This window comes from Pholcus phalangioides, unplaced genomic scaffold (assembly GCF_987345545.1).
Source record: "Pholcus phalangioides strain wild (caught in Gottingen) unplaced genomic scaffold, Ppha-v1.0 ptg000003l_1, whole genome shotgun sequence".
NCBI classification, from domain to species: Eukaryota; Metazoa; Arthropoda; class Arachnida; order Araneae; family Pholcidae; genus Pholcus; species Pholcus phalangioides.
This window is the reverse complement of record NW_028301596.1, coordinates 45390185-45411442: the sequence shown is the minus strand read 5'-3', so window position 1 is coordinate 45411442 and position 21258 is coordinate 45390185. Positions and strand designations below refer to the sequence as shown.

General features: G+C 35.5%; 1 protein-coding gene across 3 annotated transcripts in view; it reads left to right on the top strand.

The window, feature by feature from the left end:
• The window catches only part of LOC149088680 (solute carrier family 12 member 2-like), a 99674-nt gene extending 86714 nt beyond the window's left edge, over nucleotides 1–12960 (top strand). For 2 of the 3 annotated variants that reach the window (XM_089248868.1, XM_089248873.1), the window contains exons 18-24: nucleotides 2261–2472; nucleotides 3131–3406; nucleotides 3575–3689; nucleotides 6720–6806; nucleotides 8172–8271; nucleotides 11659–11726; nucleotides 12438–12696. In XM_089248868.1, coding sequence (XP_089104994.1) covers nucleotides 2261–2472; nucleotides 3131–3406; nucleotides 3575–3689; nucleotides 6720–6806; nucleotides 8172–8271; nucleotides 11659–11726; nucleotides 12438–12573 — 994 coding nt within the window. In that variant the 3' untranslated portion in view covers nucleotides 12574–12696. Of the gene's footprint in view, nucleotides 1–2260; nucleotides 2473–3130; nucleotides 3407–3574; nucleotides 3690–6719; nucleotides 6807–8171; nucleotides 8272–11658; nucleotides 11727–12437 lie in introns of all 3 variants that reach the window. The other variant, XM_089248863.1, reaches the window with a different exon arrangement.
• Nucleotides 12961–21258: the final 8298 nt, after the last annotated feature.

Sequence of the window (21258 nt, the reverse complement as noted above, 5' to 3'; positions counted from 1 at the left end):
TGTGGTTGTCTTATTCTAAGTATGGATAGCTTCTCGATTTACCCCAACATGTTTATCATAATTCTTTTTAAACGTGTCAATTGTGTTACAATTTACTACCTCCGGGGGTAAGCTATTCCATTTATTGACAACCCTATTAGAGAAAAATTCCCTGAGACACCATAACCTTGCATTGTCCCAAACCAATCGATACTGGTGTCCCCTTGTAAAAGCAGTCGATTGGCGGTTTACTAAAAGTTCATGATCCATCCTATCCGTCCCGTTGAAAATTTTGAACACTTTGATCATATCTCCTCGACAATACTTAATGTGTGTTGTAAGGAGAGGATAGTTGCGTTCCTAGTGTATTAGTGTGCATACTAGGTTTGCAAGATGACCTGAGTTTGGTTTCTGCAGGAGACATCATTTTGTTTCCAAAGTTTGTCTCTGCACTCTGCATAATTCCAAAAAGCAGGGCTTGAAAAATCAAAACATTTAGGCACCAGCAAAAGAGTTTTTAGAAGCCAAAAAAGAGAGAGTATTATTTTTCAAGAAAAATGTTAAAAACTCTTTTTCGACTATTTTGGGATTTTGCTATCAATGCCTTTCCTAAAAATTGTGTGCTGTCTTCAGAATACAATTAAGAAATTAGAAACGACACATAGAAATGTTTAAGGCTCCAATATTCACTTTTTAGTCGCCATAGTGACCTGATGCCTGGGATTTGTCAGCCTGCCAGAAAATCTCTCTTAGATGTGTTGTTTTCTGAGAAAAAAACATCTCTTTTTTTTTATTATAGTATTTATACACAGTTAGCAAACATTATTCAATAAAATATTAATTAGAAACGCTCAGTTCTTAATGATCCACTACCAGAATAAATTACATTGAGCAACCTGCTAAGTTGAATGTTTATTGTAGTGTTACTGTCGAAGGATTTCAGGCTATTTAGCTGTCGTGAATGAGCGGACATGCTTTATGTTTTGTCAGCATGAGTGACAGGCATTTTCAAGAGTCATTGATCAGAAATTGAAGACGAGGCCTATATTTAAGTGTATGTCCAGTCAGACTTGCACTGCTTTACTGTGATTAGTTAAGGACACTCAAACTATTTGATTAGCTGCTTAGCTCATGTCCCAGCCTAGGTGCAATTTTCATTCTTAGTAGTGGAATGCAAATGCTGTTAATTTTAATCCTTTGTTTTTTTTAACAAAGTTTTTGGTTTTACTAATATTGCATTAAGATTCGTCTGAAAATCTGGGGATGGTACCCGCTATTCACAAAGGAATCTGAATTTTCATATGGATCAAATGCTCTTGACTAGGGATTGAAAAATTCCAGGTGCTAGGTTTCCATGGTGTAGGTGACTAAAAAAAATTGCACTGTTGCCTAAAATTTTCCAGGCATTGTTACTACATTTGAGTCAGAGGGAAAAACACAACATTCTCTTAATTTTGATAAGCATGTCAACCAACAGGAAAAGGGATCTTTGAATCCTGGAAAACATTTTTAATCGGTTGTCTCTGGAAAAAAATATGCTCTTCCCCTAAGAAATTTGGCTGGCACCTGAAATTTTATTTGTTTTGTCAGTCTCTGTTCTTGACAAATCCCAGCAAGGCAACACAAATCTGTCCTGATGCACACGTAAATAAATAACTCGTTCTTGACTTCTGGTTGCTAACCCTGTGAAGATTTCTTTTACTCATGTAGGTCAGCTGTTCTGAACCGGTGCTCTGCGGAGCCCTTAGGGCTGTGCGGCTTAAAATAAAATTAACCAGTCAAAATTTGATTTTTAAATTGTATAAAAAAAGAGGCCATAGAAATTATAGTATAAAAAGGGCCCTGCAAGTCAATAAAGGTTGAGGACCACTGATGTAGATTAATCGTTGAATACCATGCTCATGATGGTCAAACATCCTGATAGTGAACTATAGCACTACTATGGGTCTCTGCTGTTGTTGTACTTACTAAACTGTGCGTGATAACTAACTGAGAGAGTACTTGCTGCTCAGTTACTAACTAATGTTTTTGATTTGGAGATGCATCAGGACCTTAGGTGCTTGCACCAATTAAAGCGAAAATCCAATCTAACCACTTACCAAAGTGACAAAGTCTAGTGAATGCCTTAGAGGCCACCATTTCTCAGGTGATGTTTAGCATAATTTGCCTTTGTTCTTACTGAATAATAAGTCAGAGTATGCAAATGTGATTAACTAATACTGATTATGGTGTTAAGTGTGCATGAATGACTGAACACATTATTGTTATAATTCCTCCACAGTGATGCTTTGGACATGCACATGTCTATCGGTATTCTTAGACTCCCAGATGGCCTTGACTACTCACAGTATGCTGGAGAGTTCAGGAAATTCCATGCACTCAGTAAGAAAGAAAAGAACAGGTTCGTCAAGTCCAATGATTCGGGGAAGAATGATGAGCAATGGAACCATGCAGTATTATTCAGGAACAAGTCATCGTCTGAGCTGTCAACAGGTTGGTAAAAAGTAATATCTGACTTAGGGGGAAATAAAAATTTCAGATTTTAACTTTAATTGGCTCTTACCAAATCTCCACGAGTGACATCATCCTGCTTCTAAGTCTTCATACCACAATTTTTCAATACAGTCAAAATCTTGATAAGTCGAATATGCAGTGGGTGACAAAAAAAAACTTTTAGTATTATATGCTAAATTCCATTACTATATTCTACTGCTAAATGCTAAATTATATTTTTGCTAAATGTGAATTTCTATTTTTGCTAAATGCTAAATTCTATTTTTGCTAAATGTGAATTTCTATTTTTGCTAAATGTGAATTTCTATTTTTGCTAAATGTGAATTTCTATTTTTGCTAAATGCTAAATTCTATTTTTGCTAAATGTGAATTTCTATTTTTGCTAAATGTGGATTTCTATTTTTGCTAAATGTGAATTTCTGTTTTTGCTAAATGTGAATTTCTGTTTTTGCTAAATGCTGAATTCTATTGCTAAGTGCTATAAGTTTCAAAATTTTTTCATTCCCAAAAACTTCAACTTAAAGGAAAACAGCTTCAATTAAAGGGACAATTTTAGCACTAAAATATGGAAAAAGTTCTGAAGCTGAGTGAAAATTTCAACTAAAGTATTTTAAATGTGCTGAAATTTTGATTTTAGTGTCTGGCACACTGGACAACAGTTCGAGGGAGTCCACGCCACCTTCCACACCATGCACTCTGCGTTCAGAACCCAATGGTGTAATCTGTGAGAACCCGCGGGGACATATCAACCTCGGATATTCTGGTAGTACCGAGAAGTTTACTGATGAAGTGAAGTCGACCAGTAGTAGCAGCATTCCGTCTATACCAAAGGATGTGTATTTGGCGGTGAACAGGTTCCAGCACAAGCAGAAGAAAGGAAACATTGATGTTTGGTGGCTTTATGATGATGGAGGTATAATTATCTTGCTGAATTTCGTTTTTTTTTCCTCTGAAACTTCGAAGATCTAGTCATAGAAATAAAAAAATTTTCACTGTTATATTGTTATCACATGCACTGTTAATGCAAGTTGGATTTCCTTGTTTTATTAAATTGTTTTTTCTGTATTTTAAATATTTTCAGGGCTGACAATGCTCATTCCTCACATCTTGACAACCAGGTCATTGTGGAGTAACTGTAGGCTGAGGATATTTGCCCTTGCTAACAAGCAAGAAGAGCTTGATCGGGAACAGAGGAAGTAAGGCGCTTTTTATTTCATGAACTGTTTTTTCGATGATCTTTTACACCGTCAGCTCGCAAACTTTTGGCACCCACTGCTCCCAAGCTTCAGCAGTATTCATAGTCATTGTCTATAGGCTAAGGGATGGGTTTTTTAACACATGGGGCTAGCAAGCCAAATGGTCTGTGAACTCTTTGCTGTGGGCCTTCGATAATTTTAAGGAAGTAGCTTTAAAGCTTTATTTAAAGCTGAGAAAGATTAAATAAAAATTAATAGCAAATTGATAAATCCTGATTCCACTATCATCAACACATCTGATATCATTAGCTGGGCCATCTTGGGAGAGGGGCAAACATTTTTTTTGCGAACTCAATTTCATTGTCTCTTGAGGGAAAAGTCTGCATGTATTATCACACAGCTTATATATATACACTGAAGAGCCAGAAAAACTGGTTCACCTGCCTAATATCATGTAGGGGCCCCCGTGAGCCTGCAGAAGTGCCGCAACACAACATGGCATGGACTCGACTAATTTCTGAAGTAGTGCTGGAGGTAATTGACACCATGAAATCCTGCAGGGCTGTCCATAAATCCGTAGGAATAAGAGGGGATGGAAATCTCTTCTGAACAGCACGTTGCAAGGCATCCCAGATATGTTCAATAATGTTCATGTCTGGGGATTTAGGTGGCCAGCTAAAGTCAGAAGAGTGTTCCTGGAGCCACTTTGTAGCAATTCTGGATGTGTGGGGTGTCGCATTGTCCTGCTGAAATTGTCCAAGTCCGTCGGAATGCACAATGGACATGAATGGGTGCAGGTGATCAGACAGGATGCTTACGTACCTGTCAGAGTCGTATCTAGACGTTTCAGGGGTCCCATATCACGCCAACTGCACACGCCCCATACCATGACAGAGCCTCCACCAACTTGAACAGTCCCCTGTTGACATGTAGGGTCCATGGATTCATGACGTTGTCTCCATACCCGTACACGTCCATCAGCTTGAAGCAATTGGAACCGAGATTCGTCAGACCAGGCAACGTGTTTCCAGTCCTCAACAGTTCAATGTCGGTGTTATCGGGCCCAGACGAGGCGTAAAGCTTTGTGTCATGCATTCATCAAGGGTACACGAGTGGGCCTTTGGCTCCAAAAGCCCATATCGATGATGTTTCGTTGAATGGTTCGCATGCTGACACTTGTTGATGGCCCAGCATTGAAATCTGCAGCAATTTGCGGAAGGGTTGCACGTCTGTCACGTTTAATGATTCTCGTCAGTCGTAGTTGGTTCCCGGTCTTAAATGATCTTTTTCCGGCCGCAGCGATGTCGTAGATTTAATTTTATACCTGATTCCCGATATTCACGGTACCCTCATGAAATGGTCGTACGTGAAAATCCAAATTTCATCGCTACCTCGGAGATGCTATGTCCCATCTCTCGTGCGCCGACTATAACACCACGTTCAAACTCACTTAAATCTCGATAACCTGCCATTGTAGCAGCAGTAACCGATCTAACAACTATGCCAGACACTTGTTGTGTTATATAGGCGTTGCCGACCGCAGCGCCGTACTCTGATTGGTTCCATATCTCTTTATTTGCATACGCATGCTTGTACCAGTTTTTTTGGCTCTTCAGTTTATATTACCCCTATTTTATATTTTATTCTGTGACGTACATCGCAGACTTCGGTATATTCTGCTTTGGGGTATATATATATATACAGAAATTTCTCAAACCCCCCCCCCCAGTGAAAAAAATAATTTTAGAATTTTCAAAAGAAATAATTTTAGAATTTTCAAAAGAAATAATTTTAGAATTTTCAAAAGAAATAATTCAAAAATTAGGGAGATAAATAATTTCAGAATTACTGAAATAATTTCGAGATAAATACAGTATAGTCTCGATAGTTTGAGGTCCTGGATAATCCAAAGTTCTAGAGTTTTTCCAAATTCCTTCTCAACACTACCATTTTCCAAAGAGCGTGTTTTGTTTCATTTTCTACAAATGCAATTAATTTCGGTTTAAAGGCATCTTGATCCCTAGGCTGAGGCTATCCTTCAGTGGACCCTTAGGCCAGAATTTCTTACAGGCTCATAGTGTGATATTTTTTATGGTAATTTTTTGTGGTAATCACATATAATATATTTATAGTGAAAAAAAAATGTAATATTCATATCAGGCGTGAGAGCTGGAGCCTCAGTCAGCCTCTCTTATAAAGATGCCCTGTTACTGGTAACCTTAATCTTTTATGAATTAAATTAGAAACAAAGCACATAAGAGTAAGTTTTAAATTACTAGGTCTAAAGAAAACAAGTTAGAGCTGTTGGCCATTTTCTAAAGTTTTTCAGATAATCCAAGTGTTTGTTAATTCCAGGTGGTCTTGGTTGCTGTCTACCATTGATTACCGAGACAACCGTAGAAAGAAATAATTTCAGGAGTAATGAAATAAATATCAGAGTTATTAAAAGCAATTTCGGAATTATTAAAAGAACTAATTAATCACAAAATTTTAGAACAAATAAAAATCTTCAAATATTGGGAACCCTGTGGTTGCTGTGGGTCGCTTCGATACCTCTCTGAGATGGAAAGCGGGTTGTGTCCGGGTTACTGTGGGTTTTTCTTCCCTTTTTTTGTTTTCAGTTAATCAGTTCAGACTGTACATAATATTGAGTCCTCGTGAGCCTGGATTCCATCTTACAATTCCAAACACCGCAGTATGGCTTGTGGTGGCTTGCAGGCTTCATGGAAAGTTCAAATTTTACTTTCAGTGACCAAAATGTTGAAAACCCCCTTTACTAAGGGAATCATGACTACTACTCCCAGGCTCAGCAGTATGGTATGGTTTCCTTTGCTTATAGCAGTATTTTGTACATCCTTGTCAGTGGGCATCATAGCAAGATAGAGATATTGATTTGTGTGCCTATTTATGCTTTGAAGTGGTTCTTTTCTAAGTGAAAGTATCTACTATATATATATACATGTGACAAAAATATTTAAAAAATTTTGTTTTCAGTGCTAATAGTTGAAATTTTTTTTATTTTCTTAATAGCATGGCAGCGCTGCTTAGCAAATTCCGCATTGATTACTCTGATGTCACAGTGGTTCCTGGTATAGTGAATCCTCCTCTAGATGCAAGGTATAGTTCTTCTTGCTGAAATCAAAATTTCGTTACTTGCATATTCGAAAAAAAAGACACACACATATGCATACAGCTTAGATATTATGTCCAGATTTTAATCTTGGAAAAAGTAGATTTCAGCGTCATAAATCTATTAATGAAAACAGAATATATTCACATTGAAAGACAAGAACTCTTTTTACTAATAAAAAGTGGTCTGAGAAGCCTGTTTTTGAACGAAATAAAATGATAGTCTCTTATCAGTGATTGGTGATTTTGGTGTTTAGCTTTATGAAATGGGAAATTATTTCTGGCCTTTGAGAAATTCCTTTTCATACAGGTTTTACGGTATAAGTGTTCTTAATTTTGAATTGTAGAATAATAGCAATGTTTTATGCCTATAGGCATAAAATTGCATTTCAAATGTTTTTATTTACAGCGGTAAATTTATTTAGAAGTAATCTTAATTACAGTAGAAAAAACTGAGTTGCCTAGAAGTATTTTAACTTGCAATCCTATATAAACTAACAAACTAACAAGCATGAAATATTATATGAGAGGAAGCTTGTTCAACTCACAAAAACCCTGGGTGCTTTGAAAAAGTTGATACACATCAGGGCTGCTGTATATCACTGTATACAAATACAAATACAAATACAAATACAAATACAAATACAACGCCACAACAGGCAAACTGCCCAATGAGGTGGCTGACTTAAGAACATCATGGATCCCCGAGCCCCTACCTACTACTGCTACACCACGCATGCAACCCCCCCCCCCCCGCGGAACCCCCCAACGAATCGGTACATGCGGGAATGTGCGTGTACGTGTAGTGCATCCTGACGTAAAGTTTGTTTCTGTGTAATGCTTGTTATGTGTAGTGCTGTCATCTGCCCCCAGTTTTACTAACTATGAGTGAAGTGTTATGGTTGAATGATTTACCGTTGTAGGACTGTTGCTCTCTGTGGCGAGACTTTTTAACGGGGAGATCGGCTCGCATTTGCGCCTTGAAGTTGGAAACCACAGAAAACCAACTTCAGCCGACCACCACTGTGGGGTTCGAACCCGGATTCTCGCATCCGGCGATATACCACCAGCCTTGCCTCTATTTCCTGACAAGCCTGGAGAATGTAAAAATTTCCACCAGACATACATTTCTTCCCCACTACATGTCCAATGCTGGCATATAAAATGCTTATTTGGGTGCATATTATTTCATGTAAATTTTAGTCCAGCGCCCTAATATACAGTCTATTAGTTTTATGCTCAACATGAAATTAAGTTGATAAATAATCTTTTCTATGTATAATCACTATTTATTTGGCAAAGAGTGTGTCAATTTGTTTTTTATTTAACAACAAATAATTTTGTGGATTTCAGTAAGAAGGAATTCGAAGCTATAATAGAGAAGTGGCAAAACAATGAGAATGGAAGAGAGGCTATAATCACAGAGTCTGAGCTACTGGCTCTGAAAGACAAAGTATGAACTCTATATTAACATGCTATAACTTTTATCAACTTACTTATATATTGTTTGCCCCTCTCAGAGACATGAATGTGCAAATTTGTATTTTTGGATTTGTCAACTAGGTTTATATCCCTTATATCAGAGGTGGCCAACATTTTTCTGTTCAAGGGCCAACTTAATAATCAGCTGCTGCTTCACAAGCCTCATCCATAAAATGACCCTGAAAACTCTGATTTGTATACGTCATAATTGATATTGAAAAAACATGGTCAATTTAGCTTCTACCCTGAGTTTTGTATGTATTCCCCCACTTCTTCATAAATTGGCACTGATATATCATAAATTCACAATTGATATTCATTATTACTCTAGTTGCATTCCCAGCAAGATACAATGCGTGAAAAATTACAATTTCTTCTGTAAATTATTCCATCCAATACATCTGTAGTTTGAATTTTATGGACAAAAGGTTTTCACATTGTTCTGCATTTATTTGTTTTCCTTATTCATGAGAGATTTTGCAGCCCTCCTATAGCAACGTCCTGTGCAGCTGCACGAGTCAAATAGATGCTGAAGAAATTGATTCATGCACCAGTAGACTTCAAGAAGAGTTTGACTATTGGGATGAAAATGCATATAATCCATGCCTGAAGCCAACCGCAGGATGTTATTGACCATCCGCAATGGGTAAACACATGAACCATGATAAGATAAATCCAACACCAAACTACAGATATCTGTAATAAGATATATCTCTAGTATGGTATTGGACAGACAACTTTGCACGGACCAAGCAGACTACTTGTAGATGTTTGCACACATGATTACCTAGTGCTCCTGTATATACATAAGATTACACGAAATCAAATTTGCAATATATGTATTCTTATCATGCGAGTCACATTCTTCAACCAGAATATTGATATTTCAGTTTGAAGTGCAAATATGATGCAGCATTTAATGTCAACAACAACCTGTTCTATCAAAATTCAGAAATGTGAATGCTTCTCTGTTTACGCACGTGTCATCATAATGTCTGGGTGTGTAACTCCCTTGGTCAATAGCACAATATGAATCCAACTATCAAATATGACACAATTTTGCCCTTTGGAATTGTGTAATATTTGATATAATTATGTCATATTCAGACACAGAACTTCAAATATGCATTCAGATACAAATATACAGACTACAACACACATACACACAGAAACACAAAGACTACAATGTTTAACACACAACTTGCCCAAAAAGATGGCAAAAATGCCTGTATAAAACTTTGAAAGCAGTTTGTATATTAGTAAAAGCAGTATGGTGTATGAGCACCATGTAAATAGTGTGGTTAATCAGTAAGTCTGCTGTAGGAACTAGTACCTCAAATATTGATCAGAAATTAAATTTAATACACAGTATTTTTACCTAGTCACAGGCCAGCTGTTGGTCACGCCTGCCTTATACGTATAGCTAAGTTTTGTCAAAAATGCAAATGTGTATCCCCTACTGAAACATGTGTTACAAAATATTTTATTAAAACCACTTTCACATAGAGTAACATGAGTAAAGTAATCATTCATTCCAACATAATTTAGTAAGTTTTTGAAATTTGCACATTTATGTTTCTGGTACAAGGGGGATGGCATAACTTACCATATTTCCCTGCATATAATCCGCGGTAGTGCATAATCAGCATGAGAGATTTGAAGAAAGGGAAAAAAAACAATGTATGATCAGCAGCGGCATATTATCTGCAGGATTTAAAAAAATCAAATAAAAACTTGCCTTGGGTTTCAATAATCAATCCATTGGTAGGGTAATTGGTGAAATTTATTTATGAAACAAAATCATTATTTGCACACAAAACAAAATTTACAGTTCAATCAAATAACTTCAAATTCAAACTTATCTGAATTGGAATTAAATAAGCATAACCGTTATTCACAGAATTCAAAAGAGTCAGAGTAATTGTCAAGAGGACTTTCAGAATCGGAATCACTGGGGCCCAAAGTTTTATATCCACATTTGGGGAATGAAGTCTCTATAGTTTTTATAGTCACCTCTTTCTCCAGGCATTAACCCACTAGCATACCCAGCAGCATAGGAAGCTGGGTGTAAATTTCCTCCTTTTGTATAGGAATGAATTCCTTCAGTCATACAAAAAAAAACTCTTCCCAATAGGTTCTAACTTTGATTTTAAACGGCCTGTTTATTCCTAAATCTGATGTAGTCTCACTCGCTGACCAGCGATATTAAAAGTCTTTTTGCTTGTGTGGGATATATAGCAACTGCAGAAAAAAAAAGCTTTGTAACTTCACTGGCTGTGCTAGTAGCGGCTGATAACATAATTTTCTGCAGATTGCCCGCAGCAGTAGATAATCCACATTTTTTAATGTTTAACCACATTTTCAACAGATAATTTTCAGATTATATGGAGGAAAATATAGTATGTAACTTTATATTAACGTTTGTTTATAAAACAAAAAAAGTAGCTCATTTTTAATGACAAAATCCGATAAAGTCTTTTCTTCAACTGTACAAGCAGTTTATATTGTCTCTCATCGAAATGTCTTTTACTCGGGATGTTTATTGACAGCATTCACAATTTTGACATGTTTTTGACAGAGGTTTTAATTCCTCGATCATCGTAGGACCCACTTATAACAAGCATTCATTTAGCTAGAGTCTGCGTATTAGGAGTGGATTTATGTATTTTGTTTTGTACAGTACAGTTGGTGTTAATTGTATTGAAATTCAGTCGTCTTTAGCAAGCAAGTTTTTTTTTCTTTATCTCAGATTTAACTAGAATACTGAAAGGGGGGGGGGTAATGTCAACCAAATTACCTTTCCAAGAAAAGATCTTTTGTCTCTTAATTTGTTGTCAATTTGAGCGGAATGTTTGTTGTGACGTACAGTAGAACCAATCCTCCCTTTATATCGGTTGGGAGAGGGCATGGTTTACTTGTGCAAAATATATGATAGGATTTTTAAAAAAAATTTTTATCAATCGAAAAAATACAAATTAGGTCTAATGAATTTTTTTTGATGGTCTGCCATAATATATACTGAAAATATGCTGGAACTGAGAGGATCGCTTTTCTTTCGCTGAAGTATATTGGGAAAAATATCTCAAAATCTATTTGATGTAGATCAGAGTATCCCCAAACTTTTTGTTCCATCGCCTCCCCCCCCCCCACTTTAGTAATTTTTTTTCTTATCGCCCCTCAACTCAAGACAACCCATAGGATCCTATGTTATATCCATAGCTTCTACCACCCCCTTGGACCCTTCCATCACCCCCTTTAGGAAACACATGTAGACTAATGAATGTTGTTGTTTTTTTTTTTTTCATAAAAATGTTTATATTTGTGAGTAACAGAGATTATTTCTTAATTTTTTTCCCAGACGAATCGCCACATACGCTTGCGTGAACTTCTCGACCAGTATTCAAAGGAGTCTGTGCTAGTTGTCATGTGAGTCTATACATGTAGTGATTACAATTTCTGTGTTAATTTTCATATGTTATAGATTTTTGTTCCCTAGAGATGCAAAATTGTAATATAAAATTTTGATCGTTTTTAGTGAAATTTTGTTTATTTTTTTCTATAGTAGTCTGATAACTATCTGATTATAAGCAGAGACCAATAAGGATAGGGATCACTTTGGATCATGCACGCAGCTGCACGGTGTATTAATTCCTGTGATGTTTGAACGCATTGCTAAGCAATCATGTTAACTGAATAAGTTTTACTCTGGCCGGGGATGGGGGGAGATGAGGGAAAGCTCAAGAGCTTTCAATGAATTGAAGCTGGCAGTGATTCTTAGACTCTTCTGAATATAACATACTGTGTCAAGGTCGTAACTGAGATTTTTGTGGAGGGGGCAAATAAGATTTTGCCGCCCCACCACTTTAAAATGCAATAACTTTATAAAGTTGTGTTTGTGCCCTGCTGAAATTTTCCACCACCTAAAATTTCCTGACCAAGGCAGTTGACGTCCTTTTGTTCCAGCCCTTCACTGTGCCGTGGTACTTAATTTTCATATAAATAACATGCAGATATGGAACAGGGCAATCACTATTATTTTATATAATAAAAAGATGAGTAGTTTTCAGGAACAAATCAAACCAGCACCATTGTCTCTCGCTATCAACAATTAATTTTATTCTTTGATCTATTTTGTAGGACTCTACCGATGCCACGTAAGAGTACATGTTCTGCCGCCCTTTACATGGCCTGGATGGAAATGCTGACGAAAGACATGCCTCCGTTCCTATTGATTCGAGGCAATCAAACATCAGTTCTAACTTTTTACTCATAGTTCGTCATCACCCTCCAGAGAAAAAATGCACACATATATCATCTTGTCTTAGCACCCCCTCCCCCGGTCCCAACCACATCAACACAAAACTGTGCCAATTTTTATTTTATTTTTCATGTAGATGGTCACACATATTTTGTGCACAGATTGAAGATGTGCAATAACGGCAGAAAGAGCTTGATGTTGATGCGTTAATCCTTCCAGTGGTAGACCCAAGGAAAAAACATTGAATGTGCATACTTCACCATTCCTCATCGCAATGTTTTGTATTACTATTACAAACGGGTTGTTCCTTCCTTTTTCCTCTGTTCTTGAAACCCGAAATGTATTGTGTATTTTGTTTTATTCATTATTGGCAGTACAGTAAAACCTTGATTATCTGATGTGATTAGGATGAGTCTATGTCAGTGAATCAAAATTTTTGGGTGATCAGATATACATAAATTTGAGAGCACAGTGTCATAGATACTAATCAAATTCCACGACAAGAAGGCAGTTTTATCATCTTTTGCTTGATTTGTGCAATGGTATCGCGACGATTTTTTGCAATATAATGTCTGATGATTTGAATCATTGGTTGCTGCTGCTGCTCAAACCAAGCAATGCTTAAAAAAAACTCAAAAGTTGTTGAAGGGGAAAATTCACCACCAACAATTTACTGCCTTGCCATTTGGTCGACAGGGAAATTCATGGAACTGGAACATTTTCTTGAATTAAAATTCAAATAGAAAATTAACTGCAACTGTTCATCACTATGCGTAATTCATGAGCGAAATGACCAAGGCGGCAAGTGTCCAACAGTGGTTCAAGCTTACCTACTGCCTCTTAAGATGACCCTAGAGGGAGGGTTGAAGAGCTGGCAGAGCTTTAGCCTTGGCGTGACCCTGGGAAAAACCTAATATTTTTTTAGTACAAAGCCGAACACCATTGTTTACAAGTTTACAAACACCATTGCTCTCAAGATAATGAGAATGACCATATGTCTTACTTTTAAAGGAACTGTCCTGCATTTTGGTTAAGAATTATTTTACTGTTCTAAAATGTGGCCGATAACTTGATCCACATTAGCTTACATGTTTTACTGATGAACCATCTTATACTTTCACTTATCCTATAAAAAAGGAAGTATAACGAGAGAGGCTAGTTTTATTTAGATGGGGAACCCCAAAATGCGCAGTTCCAGGCCCTGCCAGTTCCTTCAAGCAGGGCCATAACTATGGTTTTTGCTGGGTGGAGCAAACATGATTCGGCTACCCAGGTCAGCAAACATTATTTTGCCGCCACCCCCCCCCCCCCACAATTTCAAAATTCAACAATTTTATAACCGTGTCATTTGTTCCCACCTAAAATTGCTGCCCCCTCAATTTTGGTTCCAGATGGTTCATGATCGATGATTTTGAATCGAAACTCCAATGGGTCCCGATCTTCAATCTGACTTCTCAACAGGGACTATTCAACCTTTCTTTGAATTATAACATTATATACACACATGATAATCGAAGAAGCACGAAAGAGATAGATATTAACATGTTGGCTACATGATTACGAATGCTTGAGAGAGCGAGAGACACAGAAGCAGTACAGACAACAATCTGAAATCATTAAAACATTGTAAACAAGCTAAGATTATTATTAAGAGAAGAGAAGAAAAAAAATAAAACAATATATATAAATATATAAATACAGTATTCTACTCAAGGGATCGCTTGATCCGTCCAGAGTATACAAACATAAATTTTTCTGTGGTGGCAAACACTTTCATATAGGCTACTAACAAGTACTAAGCAAAATACAAGTATAGAAATAGACAAATATTTCAAAGGCCTAGGTGACACAACACTGTATACTGGGGGCCGAGAAGTACCTTCCTATTGTAGTAAAATATTAATATAATTGATAATTAATTGTTTGAAAGCTCTTAATTTATTTTCATATTTTATTTCATTTGGCAGGTTATTAAAATATAATGGAGCCAAATATATAAATTGCTTTTGGGTTAATGTTTTTTTAGGTTGTATAATATTATATTGAAAACCTCGACGGAGACGTGTGTTTGTTGGGCATTGCTTGATTTCAAACCAAGTAGGATTTTTATAAATAAACATTAGACTTCGGTATATATACAATTTTTCAATATTAAATCTATAGTCTGATTTATAATTATAGGCAGATGGTGTAGGGTTACGAGAGGAAATAATATTTATAGTTTTTTTCAGAGCACTTATTAAAACATTTAAATTGGACTCATAATCACCTCCCCAAACACATATAGCATACTGGATAAGTGAGTAGAACCAAGCAAAATAAAGTGTATGAATAAATTGAGGAGATATAATATTTTTTAAGCAATATAAACGAACATTCATGTATTTTATTTTGTTACTAAGTGCAGTTGCATGAGAGTTCCATTTCAAATTTTTGTTTATAGTGACTCCTAAATATTTATACTCTTCAGTTTCCGAGACAATCGGACAAAAACATTGGTCATCAGAACATCCCAACTCATGGCATCGAATTATAAGTGTTTCAATATTTCTATTGTATAATTGAAAATTTATGTATTTAGTTTTGTTGAGATTCAAGGTTAACTTATTATGCCTCAACCAAGTGTTAATTTTTGTTAAATCTTCTTCAGTATCAGATTTCAGCATGGTATACGTTTGTTCTGACAAAACAATAGCTGTGTCATCGGCATAGCTAATCAAATCACCATGTAGATCCAGGTTATTGATATCATTAACAAAGATTAGAAATAAAATCGGTCCAAGAACAGAACCCTGTGGGACGCCAGTTTTAATAATCCTGTATGTACCTATTGTATCATTTATTTTAACTGCTTGCATTCTATTTGACAGATAAGTTTTAAACCAGTGATAAGTGTTGCCTCTCAGACCTGAACAATATAACTTATGCATAAGAATTGGATGATCGACACTATCAAAGGCTTTTTTTAAATCTAAAAACATAGCAAGGGTTCTTTTGCTCTCGTTAATACTTTCATATACTTTTGCTGAAAATTTCAAAATTGCCATCTCAGTATTCTTATTTCCAAGAAAACCGAACTGATTGCTCGAAAAAAAATTAAATTGATTTAGAAAATTTATAATTTTGTGTTTCATTATCTTTTCCAAAATTTTCGAAAAGACGGGCAAAATAGAGATCGGACGATAGTTTTTGAAATCATTGACATTACCTGATTTATGAATGGGTATAACAAGAGCACATTTTAATTTATCAATAAAAACTCCATTGAGAATTGAAGAGTTTATAATGTGGGTTATAAACTTCAAATGGTATTTACTGACAATTTTTAGCATTTTTGGAGTGATTCCATCATAACCAACCGCTTTATTATTCTCAAGTATGTTTATTAAATTCTTTACATTCCTTTCCTCTATCTCAGTAACAACTATAGAATTATACTGGTTTGGTACTAGAAGCTCTATTTCATCTATTAACTCAGAATCTTCAGTTATTGCAGAATTGATAAAAAATTCATTCATTTCATTCACTGTTTCAGGATTAGTATTTACTGGAAGTACTATTTTATTTATTTTTCGATTTATGATATCATTAGTAACTTTCCATTGTTTCTTGACGTCGTTACCACATTTTATAAATTTATTATAGTAAAAAGCATCCTTTGCAGCTTTTAGCTTCTTTTTTAACTGTTTGTTATAGTTTTTGTAATTATTTTCCTTATCACGATCTGAAGGATTTCGTTTAAAAACTTTATAAAGTCTTTCTTTAGTATCGACCATACATTTCAATTCATATGTAATCCATTCACTTTTCAAATTATTTCCTGTTTTGCATTTAGACTGTTTTGTCCAGAAATTACGATGCCTAAACACAATATCAAGAAATTTGTCATATAATACATTTGCATCAGTCTCATTGAAAATGTTTTCATCAAATTCATAATTTTTTACACATATTTCAAACTTATCATAATCCACATTTTGACAAAACCGATTTTTATTATTTTGATTATTATTTAAAAGTTTTGTATCAGTTCCAAGATTACATTTAATAACCAGTGGTAAATGATCCGTTATCTCTAATTTTGATACTGCTGTTTCAAATCGATAATTTAACCTCGCGTTTCGAATGAAAACGTGATCTAAACACGCTGACTTTCTTGTTGGTGTATTTATGTATGATAAAAAACCAAATTCAGACATGAGACTCATGTATTCATCACTGTCCGTGTCAGACTTCAATATATCCATATTAATATCTCCAGTATAGATAATATTTTTATACCCTAAATTGCTAATAATTGATCTGAACTCAATAATATAATCCATTCGAGAAAAATCATGGGATCTGTAAATTAAAATTATGCATAGATCTAACATTTCACTGTACAAATATAAGCCTTCAGCTGTATTCATATTCAAGGCAGTACTTAAAAATGAATATTTTTTATTTACATATGCAATAACGCCGCCTGATCTATTTCTATTTCGACATTCACAAAAACTATTATAGCCATAAATATTGTACAGATCAGTTTCATGATCTTTGATCCAAATTTCAGACAGTAATACAACATCAAATGGAACCACTAATTTTTCTAAATGCAATAATAAATTATTAAAATTTTCACGAGCGCTTCTAATATTTACATGCAATATATTGAAAGTTTCAGGACTATTTGAAAAACTCACCAAATCATCGAATGTTTCAAGGCAAGATGAGTTGATACTTACATTATTGATTCCTGGGAATTCTGCTGTTGATTAATTTTATCCAAGTCATTTATGTTACGAATATAATGAAGTTTTTCACCCTGCCTTTTTCTCAGTAAGACCTTGCCGTCCCTCACCCACGCAAAGTCAAAGTCGTTATCCTTCTTGAACTTCCGGACGTGATAAAAAAGGTCTTTGAGAGTCTTAGTAAGATGTTCATTTATGAATAGCCTTGAATCACCATAACGTTCATCAATTTCACTTGCATTTAGTCCCTTCTTGCTTCGGCTAGCTTCGATCCATTCATCTCGCACCGCGGAGTCTCTAAATCGGACAATAATTGGTCTGATCCTATTTTTGTTTACCGAATTTACCCTATGTAGCTTCATTATATCATTCGGTTTATACACATTCAAAGTTTTACCAATTTCAGTCACTATTTCCATCACATCCTCCCCCTTTTCCTCCGGCATTCCTTGTATCTCTATATTGGTTGATTTCGATCGTAACTCTATTTTATCCAGTTCATCGTATATGTTCTTGATTTTTTCCTTCAAAACATTATTTTCACTTCGCAACCCCTCGTTCGATCTCTTCATTATCTGTAATTCTTTCTTTACCTCCGATAGTTCAGCTTTCATGTCCCTGAGTGTTTCATCATTGAACTCGATTGATTTTCTCAATTCGATCATTTCGGATTTCAACACACTGCATTCTTCAGAGAATTTTTTTTCCATCTGTTTAGTCATAATTCGACATTCTTCACGAATGATATCATGTATTTTTTCAAGCTCCAATTTTTCCCGTTTTTCAATCTTTGCTGATATTATGCAGTCAGTATCTAGATTAGATCTATTAGATGCTGCCATCTATATTAATGAAATAGATGACAGCCCAGCAGAGGGTATATCTATCTGCTTAGTGTTCATCCTGCAAAGTCACACAACACGCTTCTGGACTTTGTTATTTGCACCAGCGATTAGAATTCGGCAAATATAATAACCGACATTGTCTTTGTCGAAACTGAGGAGAACTTGAGTTCACTAGCAAATTACCGTGCTTCTGTAGGTGCACGTGCCTTCAGTCGCTCATGTCAGGTATCAGATTGAAGGCGAAGAGGCAGTAACTGACTGCTTCATATTCTTCTCTGCTCACGTCACATCCTTTGTCTTTTCCCGGCATTCTACTTTACCGCACACCCACTCCGGTCATATATCGCCATACACCAATTTCCAATCAGAGGAGTTGAGTAGGAAACGAAGGCTCCATCCATTAGTGGTCGCCCCAGGCTTTGTAGGTAAAGAACTTGCTTCTAACGTTCTATGCCCGGATTCGAACTCATGGACGTTGATGGTAACCTTCATAGTGGAAGATGAGCATCTTACCACGGTGTCACTGGCGCACTATCCCGGCATTCTGGTGCCCACAAAGAAGATGTTGTAGGCTCTGATGATGTGTCCCTAAAGTCAGATTGTAACAATGTGTCAGGGACAGGTCTAACTAAGTAACTATTTTAAACTAAACTATTCAGGAAATTGATTCAAACTATTCAGGAATTTATGGGACAAACTATTTAACGTAATACTGTATTTTAATGTAGCTACAAAGTAATAGCTGAAGTAGGACAGTAGTAAATGGTTTCACGGGGGTAGACCAGACCCAATATAGACCAAAACAGAAAATAATAAATTTAATGCTCAAAATCAAAAAAGGGAATTGGCTTGTCTTCCCCAGTAGCACAACGACGTAGTACAATATCTGGAACATATAGTTATATATCGGAATGTCAGAGGAATATCAGATGTCATAACTATGATATAGAACGATCTCGTCCTATATGGTGCAAATTATTTATGATATTAATTGATCAAGTCTTTAACTTTTCAGTCGAATACGTATTTGATTCCATACGAATAATCTTTACTTTGAAGGACAACAACTTGGGACAATAAATTATTTTAATATAGTTTGAAAAACATTGATCTATATCGTGAACCTGACAAAGATCTATATCAGATTCTCGATATAAACCTCACACACACACACATGTTACGATCATATAAGACGATTATTATATTCTGCAATATTTCGGATATTCTGCAATAGCACTGACCTTTTTGGGTAATGGCGATATACCTCTCTAAGATATGAGACAACCAAGGAAGTACAATTCTGTTTGGTCAAATATACATTTATTGACGTTGAGGAGAACACGATACTTGTTGATACGTTCAGAAATTTTGCACAAGTCCTGCAGATGTGTGGTTTCATCTTCACTAACCACTAAAATGTCGTCAATATAAATGTAACAATTTGAGACCACAAACGACTTCATCAATGAATCGCTGGTCAGTTCCGCTTTTCTTAACCTTATCAACGGCTTAGGGTCGAACACAAAACCTCTTCAAAAAAAGGTGCTTATTTTCACAAAATCTCTTCAAAAAGACGATAAGTCATGTGAATTCAGAGCGCTTCCCCCCCCCCCCCCTGCGTATGTAACAATTCATAATCGGCAAGTATGATAACCCACCAAGAGGGGGGCTGAATCAAAGTGACAAGATTGTAACACCCGAGGATTGATCCTTCCTTCCGGTATATTTTCCAAACTAAATAAAAAACATGTAAAAAAGGCAGATGTAAAGGCAAACATGTAAATACACTCAAAAATTTGAAGGAAATTATTGTGGCGTGTTTATAGATGCTCAGCATTCTATGGCAAAAAAAAAATAGATTAGCTTTAACAGGCAATAAAATTTATACTTGCTTTCGTTTGTGAAATATTCATATGATTAACTTAGTAACGTAATGCCAGAACATACTAAGAAGAAATTACTTATCCATTCATCAGGTATTTATAAAATCCCCCAATATTTTCAAGTTGAATGTTTTTAATGTTCTGAATGTTGAGAAACATTCTATGCCCCTGAATATTTTAATTGTATTTTTTAAATTTGCAAGTCGTTAAGTATATATTCTCGCGATCTTGAAGTTCACCTAAAATGTGAATTTTTCTTTTGAAAATCGCAAAGCTTTTCCGTGAATAATGTGTGTTGATAAAATCAGTGCGGTTTTAATTTTTTACTATTCGAAGCAAATCATTGCAACAACTGACAAATCTGTTCAAGCAAAACTACAGCTACTTCCCAACCGAGGAATGTCATTTAATAATTTATCAAAACCTTTTTTGGGGTGTAAAACTGCTTCTTATAGCTTTACTCACCTTCTTTTTGAGTATTCATTTTTTTTTTCATGATGTCTTATGATCGTGGAGTTATTTTCAAAAATGTACGTAGGTTTAGTGAGATTGATGCACACATATTAGATATTGTCCTTTGCTTTGTTTTTTTCCACTGGCAGTTGAATTTCAGATTTTCATTTCCTTAATTTCTCATCTTTAAAGAAATAAATTATACAGCTTATAAAAATTGACATAACGGAACAATCCGAATGAGCTAGAATCAGATAACTGAGGTTCTACTGTACATAAATTTTCTCGTTATGAGGTTTTCTTACCTAGATAGCATTTTATGTTTCCATTGATTATAATCGATTTTTCATAGTAATCTCAAATTATTAGCGAGATTTAAAATTTACTTAAAAACCCAGTCGGTCCAAAATCCACCACACGTTAAAATCTGAACATACCAGGTCATTATTGTCCAAAAAGTTTGTACCTCAATACGTTCGAGCTGGAAAGATACCCTGAGCACATTGTAATTGTTTGAACTGTTACAAATCTTCCTTCGAATTTTATCTAATAAAGACATCAGTGGAAAATTATTTTGTGATGTTTTACTCAAAGAAAATTGAGGGCTAAAGGTTTTTTTAAAGTTTTTCCAAGTTTAAGAAATCTCATTCTATAGTCAGTAACTGATCAGATTTCCTCTGCAGTCATTGATCGAAGAAGAGGTTTCTCGGTTCATTCTCTGTGATCGCAGAACTACAAGCACCTCCTGATGATGTTAACCAGTAGCCGTTAAGGATAAACTCC